This window comes from Ochotona curzoniae, unplaced genomic scaffold (assembly GCF_017591425.1).
Source record: "Ochotona curzoniae isolate NIBS_2020 unplaced genomic scaffold, NIBS_Ocur_1.0 scaffold_1037, whole genome shotgun sequence".
Taxonomy (NCBI): Eukaryota; Metazoa; Chordata; class Mammalia; order Lagomorpha; family Ochotonidae; genus Ochotona; species Ochotona curzoniae.
The window spans coordinates 29,304,944-29,331,538 of NW_024467083.1; the positions used below are offsets into that span (position 1 = coordinate 29,304,944).

At 45.1% G+C, this 26,595-nt stretch overlaps 1 protein-coding gene across 9 annotated transcripts; it reads right to left on the reverse strand.

Annotated features, from left to right (window-relative positions):
- Positions 1 to 679: 679 nt before the first annotated feature.
- On the reverse strand, positions 680 to 16,506 carry ANP32E (acidic nuclear phosphoprotein 32 family member E). 9 transcript variants are annotated; one of them, XM_040998391.1, is made up of 8 exons: positions 16,134 to 16,506; positions 12,807 to 12,956; positions 12,209 to 12,331; positions 10,136 to 10,301; positions 8,338 to 8,465; positions 5,447 to 5,479; positions 4,295 to 4,346; positions 680 to 3,008 (listed from the first exon to the last, which is right to left on the reverse strand). In XM_040998391.1, the coding sequence occupies exons 1-8, from the start codon at positions 16,185 to 16,187 to the stop codon at positions 2,941 to 2,943; spliced, it is 774 nt and encodes a 257-aa protein (XP_040854325.1). In that variant the 5' UTR covers positions 16,188 to 16,506; the 3' UTR covers positions 680 to 2,940. The 9 variants fall into 9 exon arrangements, with proteins under 9 accessions (XP_040854325.1, XP_040854323.1, XP_040854328.1 ...); XM_040998389.1 differs by lacking the exon at positions 5,447 to 5,479 and having other exon boundaries at positions 680 to 2,501; positions 2,909 to 3,008; positions 8,302 to 8,477; positions 16,134 to 16,505; XM_040998394.1 differs by lacking the exon at positions 5,447 to 5,479 and having other exon boundaries at positions 8,359 to 8,465.
- Between the last annotated feature and the right edge of the window lie 10,089 nt (positions 16,507 to 26,595).

Genomic DNA, 26,595 nt, shown 5'->3' on the forward strand with positions numbered 1-26,595 from the left:
CTTAAATACTATGTAGAATGAAGACTTCAAATTCATTTTAGAAAAATCATTGCTATATGGTTTTATAAGAATTTACCTACAAAGGATAATTCAACTGTTACATTCCAAATTAAAATATGAAAAGTGCTAGTTCAATTTCCAACTATAAAAGGAAAATTAAGAGATCCAGAATTTTTAGGTTTAAGTTAATAAAGGAGATGATGAGTTAAAACTATTAACTTACAATGCCTCCCCCCACATGCAGACTTGCAATTCATTGATGTTTTTGAAAGATCTTCTTTGGGCCAGGTGCAATGGCTCAATTAGCTAATCACCCCTTGCAAGCACCAGGACCCCAGATGGGCACCGGGTGACCTGCCCCAGTGGCCCCACTCCCCATCCAGCTCCCTGCTTGTGGCCTGGAAAAGCAGTCGAGGATGGCCCAAGGCCTTGGGACCCTGCACCTGTTTGGAATACCCAGAAGCTCCTGGCTCCTGGCTTTGCATCAGCTCGACTCCAGTGGTTGCAGCCTCTTGGGGAGTGAACCAGCTGAACCAGCTGTCTTTCATCTTCTCTGTAATCTACGTTTCCAATAAAAACAAATTTTAAAAAGGAAGTTTTTGGACTGTCATCTTAAATAAAAAGTAAAGGCCTTCATTGCACTGTTACACAAGTGAATGTCATACGCTAGAACTAATCATTATAACAAATCTTCAGTTTATTTGAAGCAATTCAGTTTCAAAAACTTACAAGTTACAGCAGTCACAGAAAAAAAGGGGAAGTCAAACAATAACAGAGTGATCAAGATACTGTATTTTGTCTGTTTTTAACACTGTCATGGCTTTATTCAAAACACAGTTGCACAAAAGTATTAAAGTTTTTAAGGAGAGAGTCTTGAGGAAATTAGCACACTATCTACAGACTGCCATACAAAGAGCATTCAAGTAGGATTCAAAACATCTACAAGATATAAAACCCCCCCTCACTTATGTGCATGAAAATACCACCCACAAAACCAAGGAAGTCTTAAAAGTCATCTGGAGGCTCGAAGTGTTGTTTTCAAACCAAGGAACTCTTCATTTTGATTGCACAACATAGTGACTTATAAGAAAGTCAATATATAGATTTCATTTTAAAAATAAGTATTTTATCATCTGGCATAGTACGCAATGAAAATTCTTAGGGACTAAAACAGGGCATTTCAACTCTTAAAAATAGGAGGAAAATGTTCGACTTTTGGAAGATTCCAATCCCCCCACTGAACTTACCCCAAGGGTCTCATTTCAGTCATTTGTGCAACTTCTTTAGTTCTCCACAAATTACTTTTACTTTAAAATTCAATGCATACATTTTAGCAACTAGTAAAGCAGCAGAAATACTACACCTAGTTAACGTGTTCCACTATGAAAGCATAACTTGAATTAATATGCTGACACTTTTTAAAAACTTACAAAATACTTGAAGTTTTAGAGAGCTGACACTAAAGCAATTGGCTTGAACATGGAGCTTCATGACAGAGGATAATGTACTTGGGTACTCATTAAGTTTCATTTAGTAGCCATAAGGAAACACACACACACATATCCCAAATGGTTTGTATTTTTAATGGACATCCACTTAAAAGCAAATCGTAATTTTAGTATCAATTTAGTTTCAAATATTTTTCCAGACACCTAGTATATTTCAATTAAAGGAAATATCCATAACGCTTTAAAACTACAGGAAAAATAGATTCTACTCAGAAAAAAACTATCAATACTTTGCAGAGTGCAAAATATTTGATAAGTCAAATCAAAAATTTGACTTGAATATCTCAGAATTATTAAACAGGTAATTTGCTGACTGTGAAGAACACACACGCAGCTTCCAAAGGCCTCCTCTGCGGTTCTTCTTTCTTCAACTTCCTCGCACGAACCTCACCTGTTCTCGATCAAGAAACGCAGTCCCATCTGGTGTCAACCGAGAAAGGCTGGGGGTGAACAGCACTTGTTGCATAAAATCATGTCAATAATATTACCTGTGCCCCAGAAAAGAGTCAATTTCTTTCCCTTTGCTTGTTTAAAACTCAGGTCTGAAAAGGGAGGTGAGGTATAAAACTAAAGGTTTTCCTGGGTATCTACCTCCACAAGTCTCCTACTCTGCGATAAAGAGAGGGGAGTGAAACAATGAGAGAAGGTGATCATAAAGGAATTGCTAAGAAAAAAGAATGCACACCTAAGAAACAACAAAAGAAGCGAGCGTTGGCATGTCACGATCTGCAGTCTGAATGAAGGCGCCTGCAGGTCTCTAGGTTTAGTCTAAGCAACTTTCCAAAGATAAAATATTATCGGCCACAAGAAAACCCATGAACTACGTTATTGAATAGAACTGCCACACAACCCGTGAACACAACTGCTGAACAGAACCTTTACAATTCTGCTTGTTTGCTTATTCCTGTGACCCGTCCCCCGGAAGAAAAGCACCCAAATATCCTTAGTCCAAATACACACCATTTCCTTCAAGTAGAGATCTCTGGATCACCCCTGTAAAAAGACAACCAACATATTCAAGCAACTACTGTTATTTCATATCACAATGGACTGTAATCTTAGTTAATTTATAAATAACCTTAAAACCACATGAATGAAATGCAGCAAACTACACCTGTGTAAAAGCGATCATGTTTTAATTATGAGCTAAACAAGACTAATACATTGAGCCTGAATTAGAAAACTGAATTCTAAATAAATTCTAGGAATTCGCACAACGGAAAACAATGGCAAGGATTCTCTACATACAGTATGATCATTAGCAGACTAGTAACTCTTACTTGGAATGATAAGGCAAAAATAGTAAAACCAAACTTCTATAAAAAGTTACACATTCTCTTCTGAAGGGACAGCTATTATACACAGAGAAACGAGGAAGAGGTGATCACTCCATTGCACACCAGCAACAGCAGGCCTCTGGTCTCAGGAGGACCTAGTCATCTTCCTCGCCTTCATCTTCAGCATCTCGTTTCCTCTTCTCCCCTCGAAGACTTTCTTCTTCTGAAAGAGGAGTGACAGGAAAAGTGTCAAAAACAGAATTTTAACGGGTGAATGTATGTCAAAAGCTTTGAATCTCATTGAAAAGTTAAGGGCAGAAAAAAATTACACGCTTTTCTCTGAATTTCTCTCCATTTCAGTATGTTGAATACTTTAAAACTCGTAAGTAATAACAGCTTGTTATGCACCCTTGTGGCCAAATCATGAAGTACAGATCAAGAATCTTAAAAGCTTCGCATCACTGGAATAGTCAGGAAATTGTAAAGGTTATTTTGAATCGAGTGCACTCAATAAAGACTGCCAGAGTGACTCTGCAAAAGGGACTACCTGGAGCTCAACTGTTCCTCGTCCCAGATAAAGCCACACCCCTTCCAAAACGGGAGGGCCTAAAAATTATTGTAAAAATAGTAAAATAATAAATTATTTTGGCATTCTTATTTTTTGAAGAAATTTATTTTTATTGGAAAATCAGATTTACATAAAGAAGGAGAGACAGAGAAATCTTCCACCCATTGGTTCACTCCCCCAAGCGGCTGCAACGGCCGGAGCTGTCCCAATCCAAAGCCAAGAACGTTTTCCGGGTCTCTCATGCGGGTGTAGAGTCCTAAGTTTTTGGACCATCCTCTACTGCTTTCCCAGGCCACAAGCATGGGGCTGGATGGGAAATGGAACAGCCAGGATTAGAAGCAGTGCCAATATGGGATCCCGATGGTTGCAAGCCAAGGACTTTAGCTCTTAAAGGCCAGACCCAGCTGTTTGGTTTCGTTAAGTGATAAATGGACATCCTAAGATAATTATGCTTTAAGAATAATTTCAGGGCCTGCCAAGGTGGCTCAGTGCTTTCCAGGCACTGGAATATCATGAGGCGCCAGTTTGTATCCTGGCTGCCCCACTTCCCAAACAGCTCCCTACTTGCGTCCTGGGAAAGCAATAAAGGATGGCCCAAAGCCTTGGAACCTTGCACCAGTGTAGGAAACCAAGAAAAAACTCCTGTCTCCTGCCTTTGGATCAGCTCAGCTCTGGTTGTTGTGGTCACTTGGGGAGTGAACCAGCAGATAGAAGATCTTTCTCTCTGTCTCTCCTTTTCTCTGTAAACCTACCTTCCCAATAAAAATAAATTAATTTTAAGAAAAAATTAATTCCAAAAGTTTCAAGGCACTCTATGATCAACACAGCAAAATTGAAAAGATCAGAAATGATTTACACTATAATCTCTGAACTCTGTGAAAAAAACAGGTGAGATATCAGTAACTTTAGAAATTGTCTAAGCCTAATATACCATAACTCACCCTCATCTTCCTCTTCTTCTCCTTCAACATAGTCATCATCGTCTTCTTCATCCTGGAAATTCAAATGTTTAGTTTGAGAATAAACCATAATACAGAATTTTTGTCATTTGTTTTAATACATTTCAACAAGAGCAGAGAAACTATGTCATTCTATATTTTGACAATCTCTGCAAATCCCTAGTTTTTTCATGAAAATAAGTTATGCTTTGGAGGTGTACTATTCAAAAGAACTTTCCGCAACAATGGAAATGTGCACAGTGGTGTGCAATGCAGCAAGCACCAGCCACACACCCACTGAGCATCTGAAAGGTAACCAGTGCAAATGAGGAACTGAATTTTTAGCTTTACTTAATTTCAATTCATTTAAATAGCCATATAAACCTATTAGCTACCATAATGGACAGAACAACTTTTGAATGTTTTAAAAATAGGGTCTTCTATTTTACGGATGGAAGCAGAGTGAATTCTTGATCTCAGTTTTCTGTCAGTAAAAGTAAGCTACAGGTAGAACATCCCTAATCTAAAAACCCAAAATCCTAAAGTTTTTGAATGCCAACATCATGTGACAAGCGGAGAATTCTATAGTTGAACTCATATACAGGTTGCCATCAAAATACAGAATACATTATGAACACTATGGTAAATTACCTTCATATTACATGTACAAGATAGCTATGAGCTATAAAATAATCTCAGGGCTAGATTTAAATCCCATACCCGAGATCTCATGTATATGCAAATATTCTAAAACAGAAATTCTAAACACTTCTGGCCGAAGCACTTGGGATACTCAATCTGTTTTAATTTAGCAAGATCTGTAAGCTCCTTTTACATCTATAACTCTACAAAATAATAAAACCACCATAAAATGTTACCTGTAATTCTTAGGGAATGAGATTAAACATAGCTAGGGTTGAGTTGAAGCATCCTAATCACTTTTTAAACTCTGGTCAGTCATGATACAAATCTAAAGTATACTGCACATTATAGTTTAGTTTACATCTTTTTCTCAAATCATCATGTTCACCTTTTTTATGGTTACCATTTAAATAAGAACATTGTGCCAACTAACATATGTCAATACCCTCAGATCCTCTTAACACATGTAGGATGGTTTTCTCCCTTTTAAAATGACTCTGGACTCTGAGTAACTAGTTTGTATTCCTTCTCTTTTCCAGTTAGTTCCTATTTCAATTTTAATCTGTGATAAAAGAGAAAATGGGTTTAGCATAAACACTCTCCTACAGATAGATGTCTCTTGTTAGATTTTGTCAGCTTGGAGCTCTTTTACACTTCCTAGCTGATTCTTGGCCATGTCCCAAATAGCTGAGTCCCAGATAGATGGCTTGCTACTATACGTTTGAACAAAACTAAAGCAATCTAGGATCTTCCTTTTCATGCCACAAAATTTCACTTCTCTTCAGAAATATTCCAACCAACTGATAAAGGTTTAGAACCACTGAGGAATTAGGGAAAGCTTGGATAATCCCTTCACACAATTTCTACATCCCATTTGTGTCCAGAAACAATAAACAGAACAAAGCTTCCCAGCACTAGGCAAGAAGCCTCTGGGAAACTGCACTACACCACCCTTCGGCCAGCAAGCACGCTCACACAGCGAACTACAACACTACAAAGTCCTGTCACACCAGGGTCCCAGCAGAGGACAGGAGCAGAAGGGACAGAATAGCAAAACACTTCAAAAGGATCACAATAAAAACCAAAAGAGCTGAGGCTGGCATGGTAGCAAAGAGACAGGACCACCTCCTGACTTCTGGCTTCCGCCTGATCCAGCCTTGGCTGTCCTGGACATGTAGGGAGTGAACCAGCAAGTGAAAGATTCTCTCTCCACCCTTCCCTCCCATGACCCCCAACACTGCCTTCTACACAAATAACTCTTTAAAAGACAAATAATAATAATAATAAGTACCTTCAGGCTTAAACACAGAGAAACCAAGAAAAGGAAGGAAGAGAAAGAGTGATGGGCAGCAGTTCATATTGTTGCTCCACTGCTCATCCAGCACTCTGACTGTGGCCTGGAAAAGCAGCGGAGGACAACCCAAGGCCTGAAGATCCAACACCCAGGCCCAGTGCAGTAGCCTAGTGGCCAGAATCCTTGCCTTGCATACGCCAGGGTCCCATATTGGTGCCGGTTTGTGCCCCATCGGCCCCACATCCCATCCAGCTCCCTGCTTGTGGTCTGGGAAAGCAGTCGAGGACGGCCCAAAGCCTTGGGACCCTGCACCCATGTGGGAGACCCAGAAGAGGCTCCTGGCTTCAGCTAGGCTCAGCTCCAGCTGTTGTGGCCACTTGGGAAGTGAATCAGCAGATGGGAGATTTTTCTTTCTCTGCTTCTCTCTAAAAATCTGCCTTCCAATAAAAATAAATAAATCTTTAAAAAAAATAGTACAAAAAAAAACAGTGATCAGTGATCTAATCAATGTAAAGATCATTAGGAGAATAATGCTAACAATGTATAGTATAAATTAAGAATGCTTTTAAGTACTGAAAAAAATTAATTATGAATTAGGACAATAGACCTCAATTTAACATCAGGAGGAAAGAATTTCTCTGAATCCTCTAATTATTTGTTCCATGGGCCATAGCTGATGTGTGAAGATGAGGTGTGAGAGCGATGTGCCCTTCCCCCCCAGGCTCACTGTGCGGTGCAAAGTAGACAAACAAGGTCTGACAAGTTCTTAACACCAGGGCCTACCAGCACCAGCATCCCAAGCCAGGTCTGGGAGGAACAAACCTTTAGGAAGCTACAGGAGTGTCCAGAGCATTACCCTAGTGGCTAAAGTCCTTGCCTTGCCTGCGCCAGGATCTCCTATGATCACCAGTTCTAATCCTGACAGCCCCTCTTCCCCTCCAGCTCCCTGTCAAGGACGGACCAAAACCTTGGGACCCTGCACCGGTGTGGGAGACCTGGAAGAAACTCCTAGCTTTGGATTAGCTCAGCTCCAGCTGTTGCAGCCACTTGAGGAGTTAATCAATGGACAGGAGATCTTCCTCTCTGTCTCTCCTCCTCTCTGCATATCTGACTTTACAATAAAAATAAATAAATCTTGGGCCTGGCGGTGTGGCCTAGTGGCTAAGGGCCTGGCCTTGAATGCACCAGGATCCCATATGGTTGCCGGTTCTAATTCCCGGCAGCTCCATTTCCTCTCTGTCTCTCCTCCTCTCTGTATATCTGACTTTGTAATAAAAATAAATAAATCTTATTTTAAAATAAATAAATAAATAAATAAATCTTGTAAAAAAAAAAAGTTCCAGGAAGCTTCAACCGTGAGGCAACGCCAGAGCTACGTTTATGAATAGTTCACAAGAGTGGGACATAGATACACATACATAAAATCCCACAAGGTTGTACTTCTGTTTGCCACAGCAAAAACGAAAATAAAAGCCCACAGAGAGCAGGGGGAAAGTCATTTTAGATAAAAGCAAACAATGTATACACAAACACACAAACACAAGGATAGCCTGACGTCATGATGTTGTTTAGTACCGAGAAATCAGGTCAGTGGAGGAAGCAGGAGCCAGATAATCAAGAGCCTGGAATGTCAGGGGCTCAGAGAAAGGAAATGGTTTCAGGAGGCCAGTGTTGGGACCCTGTTTGTCTCAGCTCCCAGGCTGCACTCCAGGGAAGTCAGAGCACTGACACTGTGCTACGAGACCAAGGAGCAGGCTGCCACCGCTCTGCCGGTTCTCTGCAAAGTGCCAGGGACTGGGTACTTTCACCTTGCTAAATCCTAACAATTTGATGAGGCTGCTACCACCTCAGTTTTACAAACACAGAAACTCGGGCACCGGGATGGGATACAATCTCTCCACTTTGAAAGTTACCTGAGGGGTAAAATCACTAAGCGTTGGCGATTACCTGGGAGACAACGCAGTAAGACAGGCAGACAGAAACAGCTCCCACATTGGGCAGAACCCACTTCGATGGTGCTTGGCTCTATGCCTAAGTAGTTCATTTCCAAGGGACATTTGAAGCATGTATTCACCTGAATCTCGTCTTTCAGCAAGTAGGAGAGGCCCACTTCTTCTTCTCCCTCTCCTACTTCTGAGCCTGCTTCATCTTCATCCTCATCCTCATCCTCCTCTTCTTCATCCTCCTCTTCCTCAAATCCTTCAGGGGGACCAGCTTCATCTTCTTCCTCATCATCATCTTCATCACCATCTTTGAAAATATTATTGAAGATAAACAACTAGGCAAATGTTTCTGGCTTGAATGTTGATCCTATTTGCCTAATTACTTCAAATCCTAAGCCTATGGATGAAAGATTCCCTCAGGCTGATTTTTTTTTTTTCTTTTTAGTTTCTATTTTGCATCACAGCTATTCACTAATGAAGTGCAGTTTCTAAACCATCAAGTTCCATGTGGAGATTTTCACCAAAACATCACATGCGGGCCCAGCGCCATGGCCTAGCGGCTAAAGTCCTCGCCCTTAACGCGCTGGGATCCCATATGGACACCGGTTCTAATCCTGGCAGCTCCACTTCCCATCCAGCTCCCTGCTTGTGGCCTGGGAAAGCAGTCAAGGACGGCCCAAGGCCTTGGAACCCTGCACCTGCATGGGAGACCTGGAGGAGGTTCCTGGCTCCTGGATCTGGATTAGTGCAGCACTGGCCATTGAGGTCACTTGGGGAGTGAATCACTGGACAGAAAATCTGCCTCTCTGTCTCTCTTCCACTATGTATATCTGACTTTCCAAAAATAATAATAATAAATCTTAAAAAAAAAAATCACATGCACTAGTTTGTTCCAGTTTCAGGGAACTTTAAAATTAACATGATTTGAAATTCCATGAGGTTTTAGGTCTGTATAATCCTGTGTGACCATCACTGGGTAAAAGTGGCAGCTTCCTATGCGGTAACTGCAACTCCTCCCGGGTACCGGGACACGAGGAAAGTCCTGAGTGTTTCCCCCTTTGTCTCTCCCCTTCCCCCAGGAACAACAAGAAATAGCAAATTTGGAAGTAATGAGTTCACCCAATTTTCCCTAAATCTCGATCCTTCCCACCCTGATCAACCATGTAATCATTATAAAAACAAACACTGCAACTCTATCATTCTATCATTTTCAAACATTGTTTAGCCAATATTTTTTTACAGTAAAAGATCTTTTCACCTGAGATTAACCACCAGTGTCCCATTATTAACAAGTTACTTATTCATCAAATTTGCTAGTTATCCATTTCCCCAAAAATGTACATTCACTACCTAATTCTAGAATATTCTTCAGCACCTCCAGAAGAATTCCTATCCGCATTACCAGTCCCTGGTCGGTCTTCTCTCAGACCTCAGCAACTCCTCACTTGCCCTTTGTCTCTCTGGATTTGCCTATTTTGTACTTTTCATATAAATGAAATCAAGCTGTGCGCTGCCTTTTGTCTGGTTTCTTTCACATGCAGAATGCTGTCAAGGGTCACCCAGGCTGCTCCCATCAGCACTTGCCCTGTCTCCGCGCTACCGAGAGCCACCACTTGATCCAGTCACCAGCTGACGCGCACCTGGCTTCTTCCCGCTTTCCGGTTTCATTTCTCAGGACGGACCACATAGGAAGCTGCCACTTCTACCCAGTGATGGTCACACAGGTTTATACAGACCTAAAACCTCATGGAATTTCAAATTATGTTAATTTTTAAGTTCCCTGAAACTGGATATCTGAAAGGAGAAATAAAGGCTAGAGTGGGGGAGGCAGGGGGAGAAAGAATGTTGGTCTCACTAGTATCTCGGGTTGACTTTTCACAACTAACTCTCCAGGCCGAGTCTAACCTGCTAGGCTGCGGGGGACGCCGTAAGTACAGCTCGTCGGTGGGCACACAGGCAGCTTACCTTCATCGTCGTCCTCTTCAGAGTCCGGGGCCTCGTTATCCTCCTGATCAAACCCATCCAAGTATGTGATTTGCTGCAGCAGTTCAAAAATACTTCCTCTGTAATCTTCCAGGTTTGTGATCTCACAGTTAAACAAGTCCAGACTTTTCAAATTTTTAAGATTTTGCTGCAAAAGTAAAGTTAAAACTGACATTCAAGCTTTAAAAAAAAAAATGCCACATTATTCCTTCTAAATTCACAAAACATATTCAAAGCTGAGAAAGTGATTTTTGAATGTTTAGATTATAAGAGGTTATTACATACAGCACAGCCCAACCCTCTTCATTAAGCCCTGGCACATACAAGTCACAGGATCAAAACTTTGTGCAACTGACTGGAGCACCTGAGTGTCCTACTATAGCAGGCAACGCATTTTCGTTGACTCAATCTGGGCATAAAGAGGCAACAACAATATCCTGGTCAATTTAAATCTACAGATAAAGTTATTTTCAGTAATTTCAACCTCTCCCCAGCCTTTGATTTTATAAGAGCAACAATTTTCAGCTTCACTTCATCTTACCATACCAGGAAGCAAAAGGACAAATAATAAAATGAAAAACTACTTGCTGCAGCCCTATTTCAAAATCAAAGATGGCTTCCCAAACTGGTAAATATATATTTGACAGTAGGATGCTGGACTGCCTACCACTATCTACATCTACAATGTCAGGATATACTTAAACGGCAGCATGATGCACTTACGACTGCTTTTGAAGGACTATATTACTGTAATAATATAGGGGCAATCAATAGAGGGAGGAGATTTGGGGGTCGGGGAGGGGAATCCCAGAGGCTAAGGAACTGTACCATAAAATACTTAATTTAAAAAAAACTGTTTTTTGGGCCCGGCGCGATGGTGCAGTGGTTAAGGTCCTCGCCTTGCACGCCCAGGATCCCATATGGGCGCCGGTTCTAATCCCGGCAGCCCCTCTTCCCATCCAGCTCCCTGCTTGTGGCCCAGGAAGGCAGTCAAGGACGGCCCAAAGCCTTGGGACCCTGCATCCGTGTGGGAGACCCAGAAGAGGCTCCTGGCTTCGGATTGGCTCAGCTCCAGCTGTTGCGGCCACCTTGGGAGTGAATCATTGGATGGAAGATCTTCCTCTCCGTCTCTCCTCTCTGTATATCCGCTTTTCCAATAAAAATAAAATAAATCTTTGAAATAAATAAATAAAATTGTTTTAAAGTACTTGAAACTGGAAACTAAAACTTAAGCTGAGGCAGAAATAAATTTCTCATTGATTCGAAAATTCACCTAGGAGTAGGCATTTAGCCTAGCAGCAAAGACTCCCCCTAGGCGACCTGAGCCCCACAGCAGAGCACCTGAATTTGAGTTCCAGCTCCAGGTCCTGCCAACAGAGGCAGCAGGGGGGCGGCTCAAGCCACCAGCACAGGAGATCCCCCCCCCCATAGGAGATTCTCCCCCCACTCCCCCACAGGAGATTCCCCTCCACCTCCGCATAGGAGATCCCCCGCACAGGAGATCCGGCACAGGATGAGTGCCTGGCTAACAGCTCCAGCCCAGCCCTAGCCTCTGCCTCTGGGGAGTAAACCAGCAGATGCCATCCCTCTATCTCTCACTCTCTCAATGTATATAAATAAAACTTAAAAGCTTTATTTATTTATTTGGAAGGAACACAGAGAGGGAAAGACAGGAGCTCAATCTTCCCTCTACTGGTTCACGCCCCACATGGCCACAACAGCACAGCTGGCCCAAGCAGATCCAGGAGCCAGGAACTCCTCAGACCACGCACCAGAGTGGCAAGGGCCCGGGCACACCAACAGGGACCTGCATAGAGGGACAGCCAGGACTCAGCATCACGTGCAGCGGCTTAACCAGCTAGCCTACAAAACTAGTCCCTAAGTAAATTTTTTAAAATAAAATTTATTTTACTGTAAAGGAAATCAGTGGCCATCTATATCACAACATACATGAAATTCAGAAGTTTCAAGAGTTCAAGAGATGTTAAAACGCTAATACATCTCAGAAAATGTCAACAAAAAAAGGCAAATGCACAGACAAAACTTTTCACTCACCAGAGCTTCAACTGTACTTAGATCTTTGATTTTGTTTCCACTCAAATTGAGGTAGGTCAGATTTGGGCATTTCTCTGCCAGCACCTCCAGGCCTCCAGAAATTATGTTGTCGCTGAGTTCCAACTATATTTTCAACACAGAGAGAAAGAGGAGGTTGGATGAGAGCTGAGAGCAGATCAAAGATTTTAAATGTATACCAATCTGAAGAAAACTTTTGGCATCCTCTGCAGCTTCAGATCCTTATCCCAGCACATTATTAATTGCTACATTCCCGTCTCCTGCTGCCCACCAGTCCATGACCACACCTACAGAATGGGGTCCTAACCGCTTTGCTCCCAGCTGTGTGCCACTTGGATTTTAGGCCTCAGAGAAAAATAGTTGATAATAGTCAATCCAAACTTGTATCATAAAACAACGCTATTAAATTCAAACTTTTAATTGCAATATTATGGCCTATTGCAAAATTCTGTAACTCTTTGTTTTCTTTAGAATCTTAAAAACAAGTTAACAGGCAGCAGAGGCCTTCCATTTGGATCAAAAACTAGAACATAATAGTCAACGGTGTTCAAGTCATGCTTTCACGCAAGTTCCAACTTACCTTCCGAAGTTTATTTAAACTGGGCAGCTGAGCCAAGGAACTGAGTTCCACATTAGCCATACTCAGAAACTCCAGTTCTTTAAAAGTGTCATTCAGGCCTTCAATTTCCCCATTGACACACAGGCAATTATCAAGCACCAGCTCCGTCACCTGCAAGAAGGAGTACATGGGTTTACAGTCTGTTTAGCAACAGACCTGGGTCTTGACACTTGGGAATTGTGAATATTGTGCTTGCTTCGGCAGCACATATACTAAAATTGGGAACTATGAATATTAAAAACATCAATCTGCTCACACAGACCCTTTCACTTCCCCACCCCTGTCAAAAAAAACTGCAGCACAGTTTACAGTCTTCACTATAAGCACTCTTTTAAGCTTAAACTGCGACTAAGAAGTTCAAGACCTGCTTTAAATTACTAAAGCATAAAACAAAAACTTTGGAGACCACTGGTATGGTGTAGTAGGCGAAGCCTCCAGCTGAGGCGCTGGCAATTCATATAGGGCTCCGATTCAAGGCCAGCTACTATACTTGCAATCCAGCTCCCTGCTTATGGCTTGGAAAAACAGCAGAGAATGGTTCAAGTCTATGGGACCCTGCACCCATGTGGGAGACGGAGAGAAAATTCCTGGTTCCTGGCTCTAGCCTGGCCCAGCTCCAGCTCTTGCAGCCATTTGGGGAGTGAACAAAATTCTGTATATGTGTGCGCCTTCCTCTAATAGTGTAACTCTAAAAGATAAATCTTTAAAAAAAAAAAAAAAAACTTTCAAAAAGTTCCATAAGAAACCCATTTCTGTTCCAGATGAGGGGGACCATCAATATCAGCATAAATCTATGCAACAAAGAGGGAAAGTTCCCCAGCTACTTCCCAGGAAAGGTTCAAACCCTAAACCTAGGGAGAAGATGGGAAATTGTTCTATTATATTCTATAGTTTAAACCTCCTTATTTTAATTGATAAATGCATCACAGTGAACTTAAATATATATAATATATTATATAATATATAAATAAATATAAATATAATTAATTATATATATATACATATATATTATCCTTCTTAAACATTGGCAAACTCCTTCTGTTCTAACACAGGGGCTAATCTCTAACCCCCAGGATACATCCCTGAGAAAATGTTATTGTTCCCACCCACCAGGCGGTATAGCCTTTCTCCCATTCCCAGGGAAGCAGGCAGGGTTTCCTATTAGGTGAGCGTTGTAGTAACACAACTCCCTGCTGGGAGCCTGAAAGGAGTACATCTTGAGGAGGAAGGCAGAAAAGCCACCTCTATTTGCAGATTGCAGTCAGTGGAGAAGGGCTCCGTGACCTTCCACTTCAAGATGCGAAAAACCAAGGCCCAAAGGGCGAGAATCTGGCCGAGAAGGATGTCCCAGGGGAACACCTTCTAGTAGGTGGCCGAGCTGTGTTCGCACCCTGTGAAGTTGTCTAACTCCCAGGGGTGGTCGGGTGCTGAGAGAGCTGGGTGTCAGAAAACCAGTTCTTCCAGCGGGAGACTAAATCGCTTCACTACCCTCGGGGATTCCATGTGTTGTTACTCTGAATTCTAGAACAATACATTCCACCAGCCACGTTCGTCCGCGGAGGAAAAGTCAAGAGAGGCGGCCACAACTCGGTAAACCGTGTTCACAAAAATGACTGAGAGACCGTTAGCAGAGCGCAGTGTCCGCGGAAGCCGGCGACCCTGCGGGGGTGGGACTCGCCCAGGTGAAAGAATGCGGGGAGACTCATTCATCTCTCCACCCCCTCATCAAAAAGCATCCTAAATGTGTGTTTCTGAGAGGCAACTTTTCAACTTCGATTTCTTTCCTTACTTTTTTCCCCCCCCTCACGCCTCTAAGAATAAATTCCAGAAAACATCACATTTCCTCTGGGGTGACCCCGATCGCAGCCACCGTTTCCTCTCCCCCCACCCCGCCTCCGCCGCCACCGTCTCCTGCCAATTTCAGGCAGGCAGAGACTTAAAAAGAACCACAATAAACACACACACACCCCAAAAAGATCTTGAGTCCCCCACTGCACAAAATGCCCAGACCAGGCACCGCCCGGGGTGGGGGGGTGGGGACAACTCGTGCAGCCCCACACGGAGGTCGCCCGGAGCCCGCCTCCCCCCACGCGAGGGCCGAGGCCCGCAGGGGGCCAGCGACCCCCAGGGCCAAGGCTGCCCACCTCGGCGGGCCCACGGCCTCGTCTCGCGACCCGCGCCGCCCACACGCTGGAAACTCCAACGGCGCGGGGACTCCCCAAGGAGAAAAAAATATAAGATAAAATAAAACGAGGGTTCGCCTCCCAGCGGCCGGCTCCCCTCACGCCGCCGCGCCGCGCCGGGAAGGTTGGGTGAGGCCGAGGAGACGCCCGCGAAAAGGAGGCGGAAACGCCTCCCGCCCGAACCCCCCGAAAAGTTGACCGCGACCCCGCCTCGCGTGGCCCCTCCCAAGCCCGTCTCTTTAACTGAGGCGACGGCGGCAGGGCGCATCACTGAGCTTCGCCGAACCCGGCTCGCGAGCGCACAACTACGACGACCCATTTGTGGAGTTCTGGGAAACCGTCTCCAGGGGATCGAATTCGGAGTCAGGCCACCAGCACCAGACACGCAGAACAGTCTCGCCACGGCGGGGGAGACGACGAGCGGATTACGCCTCACGTCCCCTCCCCACCTCGGGCCACGGCGACCAGTCCCCCCAAACTCGCCCGCGGTCCGAGAGTCCGCCGCTGACCCAGTTTCCGCCGAGGGACGGTCAGCGCGCGCCCCGCTTTCCCCGGGGCTGCCATGGGCGCCGCCGGCGACCCCAGCCCGCCGCGCCGACGTCCCCCAGGGCCGGAGGCCCGCGAAGCCCACCCCAACCACCACCCCTCAAAAACAAAAACAACAACAAAAAGCCGAGTTGGCAACGCTGCACAAAAGTTGGACTAACTTCTCAGGCGACGGCTGGCAGCAGGGATGAGTGGGACCGGGGGGTCGCGCCCACGCCGCCGGCCCCCGGGACGAGCAGCCAGGGCTGGCGAAGCGGCGGGGCGCCCCCGCCAGCCTCCCTGCCCACCCCACGAGGCCAGGACGCCCGGCTCGAGGACAGCCGAAAGGGGCTAAACCCCCGTGCACACACAAAAACGCCCCCTAGAAACTTAAACCCTTCGCCATTTTAAGTGGAAGGTTTTAATGATTCAAAAACTTAAAATGAGCCATTTCCCCCAGCCTCAGACCCGCGAAAGGATTCGATCGCCACCCTCTTCACGCCCCCACCACGACCCCCCAGGAATCCCATCCTCCCAATACAGGACTGGTGGGCAAGGGGTGGGGGCTGAGTCATCTCACCTCCTCCGGGGCTCGGTTCCTTAACTCCAGGTTAATCCTCTTCTTCATCTCCATGTCCTCCTGCTCTTCTGCCCCTACTCTCCTCCCTTGCCCTTTATTGCGCTTCCCACTACCCCCAACCCTAAAAAATTTTAAAGATTTGGAAATGAATGAAAAGAAATGCAAATATAAACGCCTACTATCACCAGTTAGGTGTGAAGGAGAAAGAATAGCAAATGGAGTCCAAGGAGTTGGGACTCTAACTCAGCTGCCCCCACCTCCTTGTCCACACACCCGCGCGCGCACACACACGCACGCACACATACACACACATACACACACACTCGGAGCCGCAGTTGCTTCCCCTTCAATGGCTGCTCAGAGACTGAACCTCCATGACACGGCACCGCCAACCCCCTGGCCTACACTCCTCCCACCTCCCGAACGTATTGGTTGAGTCTTTAGCGTCACGCTCTGCCATTGGGCTAAAGAAATGCCCATCAGTGTTCAGGACGGACCTGGACCAGGATCTCTGTTTCTATTGGCTACGACCAAGCGCGCAGTTAACTCCGATAGGTCGAGGAAGGTGTACGTCCCGACGAGATGATTTTGAATCCCAGTCGCCCCCCTCTTTTTCTTTGTGTGGTTGGCGCGCTTTCCCTGGGCGCTCGGACGGTTTTGATGCCTGTTGGATTTGTTTTTTTGTTTTGTGTTCTTTTCTGTCGTGAGTGTTCAAGCGAGGGAGAAAGCACCTTTGTGTGCCAGAGCCGAGAGGTTTGGTCATCGGCCGCATGGCGCACACACGCGCTCTCGGCCGTTTCTTAAAGTAGCTTCGCAGGCGAAGTGTCCCTCGCCTCGACGGCGACCCTTCGCGGCTTGTGGTGCGAGGGACAGCTGCTCCCGGGCACTGGCCAGGCTCAAGCCACTGTCCCGCATCGTGGAAATCCGAGTGCTTCCGAAAGCAGTGGGCTGAGGGATGCGAGCGCGGAGCTTTTCAATAAAACGCTCCTAGAGGAATTGTTACGGAGGCGATTGTGGCTGTTAATAAACACAGACCTTGGATTTAAAAGAAAAAAGAACGCTGACTTTAATTTTAATGAAAATCAGACATTAATTCTCACCGAAATGGCCCAGCAGTGCCGGCTCCTTCCTGATTGCCCTTTGGCTGGTTTCCATGGAAATCTACACCTGAAATTAAACTGCGCTTTTCGAAAAAAGTGTGTGTGGGATAAGCAGGATTTTTAAAATTTGCGTCTTGGGGGAGTCTAAGTTTTTTAGTTCTTGTTTAAATTCTGTCCTCCTGCTTTACAATTGGAATTAAGTAGCCAGCAGGTGACTGGGGAAGGAAGTGGGTGAAATTGGTCCCCTGCCTCTCAGAACTATTGCCCCTAGGTTTGTTGTCAGATTTTACCCGGTTCTGGTTATATGCTTGGACTTCCCAACACAGATTCACCATTCTACCAGCCCTGAGCCCAGAACACAGACACACTGGGCTCATTGGGGCCCAGCGTGATGGCGTAGCACTCCTCACCTTGAATGCGCCCCGGGATCCCATGTGGGCGCCGGTTCTAATCCCTCTTCTCATCAAGCTCCGTACTTGTGGCCTGGGAAATCGGTTGAGGATGGCCCAAAGCCTTGGGACCCTGCACCCTTGTGGGAGACACAGGAGGCTCTGGGCTCCTGGCTTCAGATAGGCTCAGCTCCAGTCTTTGTGGCTGCTTGGGGAGTAAACCATCAGATGGAAGATTATCCTCTCTGTTTCTCTTTATCTCTGTATATTTGCCTTTCCAATAACAATACATAAATTTTTTAAAAAAGAAGAAAGTAAATAGGAGAATGAAGAATTTCTCCCTAACTCTTCCTTTCAAATAAATAAATAAAATAACTACATCATGATTCAGCTTCCTATCTGCTTGCTCCTGCTTCTTTCTCCTCGCTTCTACAGGAATTGGTCCCAAGATGACTCAACAACAAATGTCCTGGGTAATATTTCCATCCCAGAGTGTCCTTCGTGAGGAACCCAGCATGTGGTAGGAGCCTCTCCAGATGCCTACCCTCTGAGAAAGTTGGGTGACATGGAGAAGCCTTGAGATTGCACAAGAGAGTGAGAGGTGCCCGGGCACTACCTTGCTTGTCCAGCTCCTGCACTGTCTGATTACATCCACACAAGAGAGCCTGAGCAAGAACCAACCAGCTGAGCCCTTCCAGGAATCATAAGGGATAATCAAGCAATCATTATTGCCTTAGCATCTGGATTTGGGATTATTGTGCAGCATCAAAGCAACTCCCCAAGCACATGTTTTTCTGGTCACATCTCATTAGTGCCGTTCCTATGCTGTGATTGACAGCAGATAACCGTTTTGCTTGCACTGTTCTTCCACCTATACCAAAATGATTTTCCCACTTCTGAATTCTCAGCATTTATGAAATGGTCTACTTATTCACCACTTATCCAGTGCGTCCTTGTAATAATCCATATATTCTTCCCAATCACATTGGAATTTCCTAAAAAGACACCAAATCAGTAACTTACCTTTCTCTGACATCACTCTCATGACTGACGTAGACCAAATACTCAAGATGTGTTTAATAATTGGTTATATTTCAAATAATTTATACTTATGTTAAACAAATAGTTTGATACTTTCTTGAGGAATAAATGATGGTGTAGGAATGTGTAATAACTGTAGACTACCCTTCCTTTTAACTTTTTAACTTTCCCTCTTCCAAACTCTTTAATATTCAACTCCATGATAAGTGCCTCTTAAAATTATTCTATGAGGGCCCGGCGCAATGGCGCAATGGTTAAGGTCCTTGCCTTGTATGCTCAGGATCCCATATGGGCGCTGGTTCTAATCCCAGCAGCCCCGCTTCCCATCCAGCTCCCTGCCTCTGGCCCGAGAAAGCAGTCGAGGACGGCCCAAAGCCTTGGGACCCTGCACCCGTGTGGGAGACCTGGAAGAGGCTCCTGGCTTCGGATTGGCTCTGCTCCAGCCGTTGTGGGCCGCCTGGGGAGTGAATCATTGGATGGAAGGTTTTCCTCTCTGTCTCTCCTCTCTGTATATCCGCCTTTCCAATAAAAATAAAATAAATCTTAAAAAAAATTATTCTATGAAATACATGAAGGGCATGGAACAATAGCTCCCTTGGTTAGCTCACCTCCCCTTGAAGGTGCTGGGGTGTCATATAGGTGCTAGCTCATTCCTTTGCTGCTGGACTTCCCATTCTGCTCCCTGCTTGTGGCCTGAGAAAACAGTAGAGGATGGCCCAAAGCATTGGGACCCTGCACCTGCATGGCAGACCTTAAAGAAGTTCCTGGCTCCTGGCTTCACATCAGCACAGGTCTGGCTGTTGCAGCCATTTGGGGAGTGAACCAGCAGAGGGAAGATGTTTTTCTCTGTCTCTTTTTTTGTCTGTAAATCTGCCTTTCCAATGAAACTAGATAAATAATTAAAAAAAAAAAGAAATACTTGAAATTGGTTCTCTTTTTAATCTAAGACAATGCAACTAATATATTTTCTCCATAGTTAATAATGACTCTGAACTAGCAGAGATCATTCCTCATCTCTCTGAGAAATCCTATCCTGATAAACAGTCCAGCAAGGGCCCTATTCTTCCCCTTAGCACCAGGACAGATGATCAATACTCAGAGAAACCTACAATCTAGATGCCCATTGTGCTAATATCTTTCAGGAACCTTCCAGCTCCACATCTTTCAAGGCAAGGTATAATTTTATATTTGTACCAACCCTTCAAGTTAGGGGATTTATAGTTATATGCATTTATTTACAGCTATCTATTGACCTAAAGTGAGTTAAAAGGAATAAAAACTGAATTTAACTGAGTGGCGAGGTAAATTGTCTGCAAAGATGGGCACCTACAATTTCCCCATCCTGTGTTTCCTTGGCACTCCGCCATCAGCAGGTAGAGTCAGTCCATTGCTGCCCCCTTGATCTGTTCATCCTGTGACTCGCTTCCCCTGACAGAATAGAGTGAAAGCTGGTGCTAGGCTTAAACCGGAAGAGACTGGCATTTTCTCTTTTGTTCTTTTGGGAGCCAGTTCTCTGATAAAAATGATTGGCTGTGATGTTGGAGAAAGAGGCTGTTGCATTTCTCATTACAGAGAGACCCTAGAGAATGAAAGACCATGATGGAAGAAGGTGCCCAGGAGCCCAGGCACCAGCTCTGTGACTGAAGCCATTGAGGATGCTCCCACCGCACCAAGCTGCTTTAGCCAACACCATGAAGACTAGAGGGAGATGCTGCAGCACATCCCACCCCAGTCTCAACCTCTGGAGTAACTAAAAAAAAAATGGTTGTTGTTGTTTTGTTTTTAAGATTTATTTTACTTTTACTGCAAAGTCAGATATAAAGAGAGGAGGAGAGACAAAGAGGAAAAGCTTCCATCTGATGATTCACTCCCCCAAAGAGCGCAACGACCGATGCTGCATCTATCTGAAGCCAGGAGCCAGGAACTTCTTCCAGGTCTCCCACATGTGCAGGGTCCTAAGGCTTTGGCCATCCTCGACTGCTTTCCCAGGCCACAAGCAGGGAGCTGGATGGGAAGCAGAGCTGCCAGGATTAGAACTATCACTCATATGGGATCCTGGTGTGTTCAAGGCAAGGACTTTAGCTGCTAGCACACCATCCTGGGTCCGTGGTTTTAAACTACCTGATTTTGAAGTAGTTTGCTAGCAATACGTAGTTAAATATAGAAGGAATACATAACTAGGAGTATACCCAAGGTCCCTATAATTAGTAAGTTAAAACCAAAATGAGCTGATATCGTATGCATATTAGAATGTTTTTTTTGTTTTTTTTTTTTGGTGGTAGTGGTAGGTTGTTTTTTTCTTTTTTTCCTTTTGACTGCCAATATCAAGTGCTGGCAAAAATAAGGAATATCTGAAACTCTCACCCATGCTAGAATGCAAAACGGAACAAAACCCGTAAAAACAGCCTGGCATTCTCTTATAAAGTTAAACACGCATCTACCATCCAGTCTGACACAAGCTATTTACCGCCACCCTGGGAGTCATAAAAACATATGTCCATGCTACCGCCTTACTGAAATGCTTATTATAGTAGCTGTATTTTGTGCTACAAACCAAAAGTAACCCCCATGTTCTTCCATGGGAAATGGATAAATTGTGGTTTGTGGTACACCTACACCCTAGAAGCAAATCCTTGCTATGGGAAAGACTGCTAAATGAAAGATTCAAAAGGTGACACTGTATAATGGTACACATGAGGCATTTTGAGAAAGGTAGAATATTCTGTGAGAGCACAGATCAATACAGTAGTTTCCCAAGGATGCGTGCAGGAAGAGACTACAGCAGGCTGGAGGGAATTGTGGAGTGGGCGGTGGTGATGAAACTGCCCTGAATGTTGATTCTGCTGGAGCCTGAACCAGGACAGGAACAAGAGCCACTCAGCCAAGCCCTTCCCTCCCTCCCCTGGCATCCATTTTGGCTCCCATCAGGAACAAGGAACTCAGGGAACCTAGGCACAAAAGAGGCCCTGCTGCCTCCCCAGCGGGCACACAAGCCCAGGATTGCCCAATGTGACCCGTATGTGACCTTCCTGGGTGGCAAATAACATCCTGAGCATGTTATGTGCAAAAAAAAAAAAAGGAAAAAAAAAAAAAAACAAATGCCAACACCAGGTGGCTACCAAACAAAGTGAAGTGCCGTTTGTGAGTGGGACAAGGCAGGACTGCAGAACAAAACACTCGCAAGCCGGGGAGGGAGTACCACACCCCCCCATAGGAGCCAGAGAGCCAGCCTGCAGCCCCTCTTCCCACCCAGCTTTCTCGCTAGCTGAAAAGGAGTCTAAGACCCAAATCAATCTGGTGTAGGTTGCCCTTTGGCCTCTTATCAATTTCTGTTTGCAAATAAGCTGCGGAGCCTGGGGTCAGGAGTAACACCATTGCATGCATGTGTCAACACTCATAGAACATATGCTAAAAAGGGTACATCTCTCTCTCTTTCCTTTTTTTTTTTTTTAGAATGGTGAAAATTTTGTTTATTTACATTTTTTTTTTTAAGGTTCAGGGTTAGGAAGAAGTGGGTATGATCATTGTTTCCAAAGGTTTTATTTCTCTTTCCCATTTCTGGGAGGGAAGGGAGAGATAAGGTGAGAAGCCAGACCCAACCACCCAACCACCCAACCATGCCAGTATCCGAGGATGGGAAACGGCTACCCAATATCAACCCAGGGTGCTAATGTGGTGCATGTTCCAATGGTTCTGTCCAGGTGGATGCGGTAGTCTTGAAATGCTGTCAATTTCACTAATCTGTGATTGAGGAATTCCTTCCAATGCCCATTGGCTGGTGCCATCGACCTTAGAGTCTCCATTCGCCCAGATATTTGCTGTCATCATTTGGCTGGGGTAGTTGTCTATATGTTCTGCTCTCCATTCTCTGCTATGGTACCAGATGTCCTCTGCAGGCCTCAATGGGCTGCCATATCCTCTATGTGTACAAAGAGGGTACATCTTACTAAATGGAATTATCCCTTCAAAATCCTGATTTTTTTTATTATTTTTTGAATGAGATTAAATTTGTTTTATAGCTAAAGTGTTCTTTTTAAAAATATATATTTATTTTTATTGGAAAGTCAGATATACAGAGTGGAGGAGAGACAGAGAGGAATATCTTCCTTCCAATGATTCACTCCCCAAGTGACCGCAACGGCCGATGCTATGCCAGTCCAAAGCCAGGATCCAGGAACTTCTTCCAGGTATCCCACATGAGTGCAGGGTCCCAAGGCTTTGGGCTGTCCTCAATTGCTTTCCCAGGCCACAAGCAGGGAGCTGGATGGGAACTGCCAGGTTTAGAACCGGCGCCCATATGGGATCCCAGTGCATTCAAGGCGAGAACTTTTAGCCACTAGGCCACAGTGCTGGGCCCAACTAAAATGTTCTTTTAAGCAGGATATCTCCTCTACCCCGGCTGTAGGCAACTGCCTAGGTTGCCTTGTGTTTAGGTAAGTTACATTGCTCAGAGAAAAGCAGCCAATAGCTAGTAGGCATTCTGAGCCTGGTTAATGCCAAATTTTTGTTAACTATACCAGTATGTCAGTATAGTTGCCTACTTATTTATTCATTTTTAAGATATTTGAGGAAGACACGAATGCCAGGCTAGAACACATCCACCCAGCCTCCCCATGCAAGGGGACTACAGATCTCCTGGGGAAGGAGGTCTGGGGTATGTTGGAGTAGGCATGGCTTAGGGCATGTTAGATAGGGGACTAAGGACTTCTGGGGGATTCCACAGACCATGCAACTTCATTGGCAGGTAGACTAGGGAGCTGAGATAAAACAATTTACAAGGGAACTTCTAGAGGGCGTGTCTGGATCAGACCAACGTACCCACCCCTAAGCTGGGCTAAATAGCATCACCTGCTGGTACACACAAAATCTAGGGCTGGGAGACATGCCTGATTGAGTTAAGCCACACTACACACCTACAAGTGTTGGGGCAGGAAGTAAGCCATGTAAGGCTAGGCTGAGCACCCACCAAGATGTGTGAGAATCGAATCTGGGGGCAGATTCTGTAGGGGAATTATGGGCTCACCTCTGTGGGGCTATAGCACCCATTGTTTTTTTTTTTTTAAGATTTATTTATTTTTATTTATTGGAAAGTCAGATATACAGAGAGGAGGAGAGACAGAGAGGAATATCTTCTGTCCGATGATTCACTCCTCAAGTAACCGCAATGGCCGGTGCTGTGCCAATCCGAAGCCAGGAGCCAGGAACTTCTTCCAGGTATCCCACATGGGTGCAGGGTCCCAAGGCTTTGGGTCATCCTCGACTGCTTTCCCAGGCCACAAGCAGGGAGCTGGAGGGGAAGTGGAGCAGCTGGGATTAGAACCGGCGCCCATATGGGATCCCGGGGCATTCAAGGCTAGGACTTTAGCCGCTAGGCCACAGCACTGGGCCCAGCACACATTGTTTTGTACAGAGCTGGTGGTGGAGACCGGCCCAACCAGGCTAGACCACGGAACTTACCTGACAGGAACTCACCTGACACTCGTGGGAACTGGGGCTGGAAGGAGGCTGGGCAGGAGAACTTGGGGAACTCCCCTACCAGTCCACAACCCCTTTAGGGAGCAGAGGAGCCAAGGTTGCGAATGGGCCAGGCCAGGCAAGTCTGCATCCCCAGTGAGTTCATGTGACAGATGGGCCTGGAGGTAGAACTGACCTGGCAGCTGCATCCACCAGTGTGTGCATTGGCTGGTGCAGGTGACAGACTAAACTTGACCCTGCACTAGCTGGTGTACACAAGAGGCAAATCTGAGGTCACCCAAAGTGGGATTTCTTGGAGGATTCCCCAACTAGATAGCTGGACTCAAATCCCAGCCACATGGAAAATTGCAATATATATGGTCCAACCTTAATGTACATGTATCCAGACTGGGCCTCCTCAGCTGCTGATGCCTGTGCAGTGTACAGCATGTCCCAATGCACACGGGAGACATTACAGCCAGCTCATCTACACCAGCAGGAGATGTCAACTGCCTCATCAGAGGATGAGAAGCGGAACAGCTTGGACAACTCTCCTGGCCAAGCTTTGCAGCCAAGCGTCCATGATTGCACACTGAGGTAAATTTGGTTACTCAGTAGACCTTGGAAAGACTTCCTCAACCCTGGAGCAACAAAACCAACAATGTCTCAGGGCCACCGGGACCTCTTCAGTAACACCCCTGGAACATTCTTCCCCACATCAGGGTCTCTAAGGCGTCATCAATGACTACCCCATCCCTGGGTTCTGATGCAGTCTAACATCAAAGAGTGGTCCCCTTCCCTCCCTCTTTCCCCCAGCAGATTGGAAAACTAAAAACTGAAACATTTGTCCCACCCATCTGCCTTCATACCTCAAGCTTCCCCACCCTAATCAGACTCCCACATGGGCGTGCATCACTCTCAACTATGTACAGAATATTAAAAATAAAAAAGGATACCACGCCTTGCTATTTGACTTCTAGAAAATAATCAGACAAGTGTATAAATTTAAAACAAACAAATATATTTTCACTTCTTTACAATGAATGTCATAAACAAACATTGCCAACAGCCCACATGCAAAGGACTAAAACATTAGGTTATTTCTATAGAAATCCAGTTAATCATTAAATTAATCACACAGATATAGATTTATCAACTTATAAAAGTGTTCACAAGAGCATGCTTTAAAATCAAGTTAGACAGAAGACAGAACAGGTCAATCAACCACCTCAGCCATATATTGGCAGCGAAATACTGAGCAAACGGAGACTCTATGATGGACTATGTCAATTAGTGGGTTCTTCAAAGACCTCATCGTGCTTGGAGTGGCAAGATTGGCAGCGATTCATAACTGGTGAACCATCAAAACCACTTGAGCAAGAACCTCAGAACATACTCTACATCTGGAATCTGGGGTGGGTGGGAAACTGGGTGGGCCTTCTTTAATATCTCCCTTTAAACAGGAAGGAAAGAATATGGAAATGATAGTCTTACCCACTTTCCTATAGCCCTTGAACCTTTTTACCCTAATTAACTATGTAAAGATTGTCAAAAATAGGGCCCGGCGCGGTGGCGCAAGTGGTTAAAGTCCTCGCCTTGCACGCCCGGGATCCCATATGGGCGCCGGTTCTAATCCCGGCAGCCCCGCTTCCCTTCCAGCTCCCTGCCTGTGGCCTGGGAAAGCAGTCAGGACAGCCCAAGGCTTTGGGACCCTGCACCCGTGTGGGAGACCCGGAAGAGGCTCCTGGCTTCGGATCGGCATAGTATCGGCCCATTGCGCTCACTTGGGGAGTGAATCATCAGACGGAAGATCTTCCTCTCTGTCTCTCCTCTCTGTATATCCGCCTTTCCAATAAGAAAATAATAAAAATAAATCTTTAAAAAAAAAAAAGATTGTCAAAAATATAATTAAAAAAAAGAAGTTTTTGCAATAAATAAATAAATAAAGGTGGAGTTACAGTGAAAAAAAAAATCAAGTTAAATGGAGCCAGTGCTGTGGCACAGTGTGCTAAGCCTTTGCCTGTGGTGCCAGCATTCCACATGGATGCCATTTCATGTCCCGGGTGCTCCACTGCCTTGCAGCTCCCTACTAACATGCCTGGGAAAGCAGTAAAGGATTGTTTAAATCCTGGGCACCTGCACCCACATGGGAGACCTAGGAGAAGCTCTAGGTTCCTGGCTTCAGAGCAACAAAGCTCTGACCCTTTCAGCCATCTGAGAAGTAAATCAGCAGGTGGAATATCTCTCTCTTCTTATCTCTGTGGCTCTGCCTTTCAAATAAAAATAAGTATTTTAAAAAGAAGTTATAGGCCAATTATGCAGTTCCGCTAAGGCCGTTCAGTGGATGGAAGATCTTTCTGTTTCTTTTTCTCTCTGTGGATCTGACTTTCCAATAAAAAGTAAATGAATCTTTAAAAAAAAGATCAGGGCCCGGCGCGGTGGCGCAAGTGGTTAAAGGTCCTCGCCTTGCACCCCCGG

Excerpts from the sequence above, each read along its gene's own strand:
- ANP32E (XM_040998387.1), bottom strand. The coding sequence starts at position 16,187 with ATGGAGATGAAGAAGAGGATTAACCTGGAGTTAAGGAACCGAGCCCCG. Across the intron at positions 10,302-12,208 it reads TAAGTACAGTTGAAGCTCTG|CAAAATCTTAAAAATTTGAA; the intron begins GTGAGTGAAAAG and ends TTACTTTTGCAG. Across the intron at positions 8,478-10,135 it reads TGAAGAGGACGACGATGAAG|ATGGTGATGAAGATGATGAT; the intron begins GTAAGCTGCCTG and ends ATATTTTCAAAG.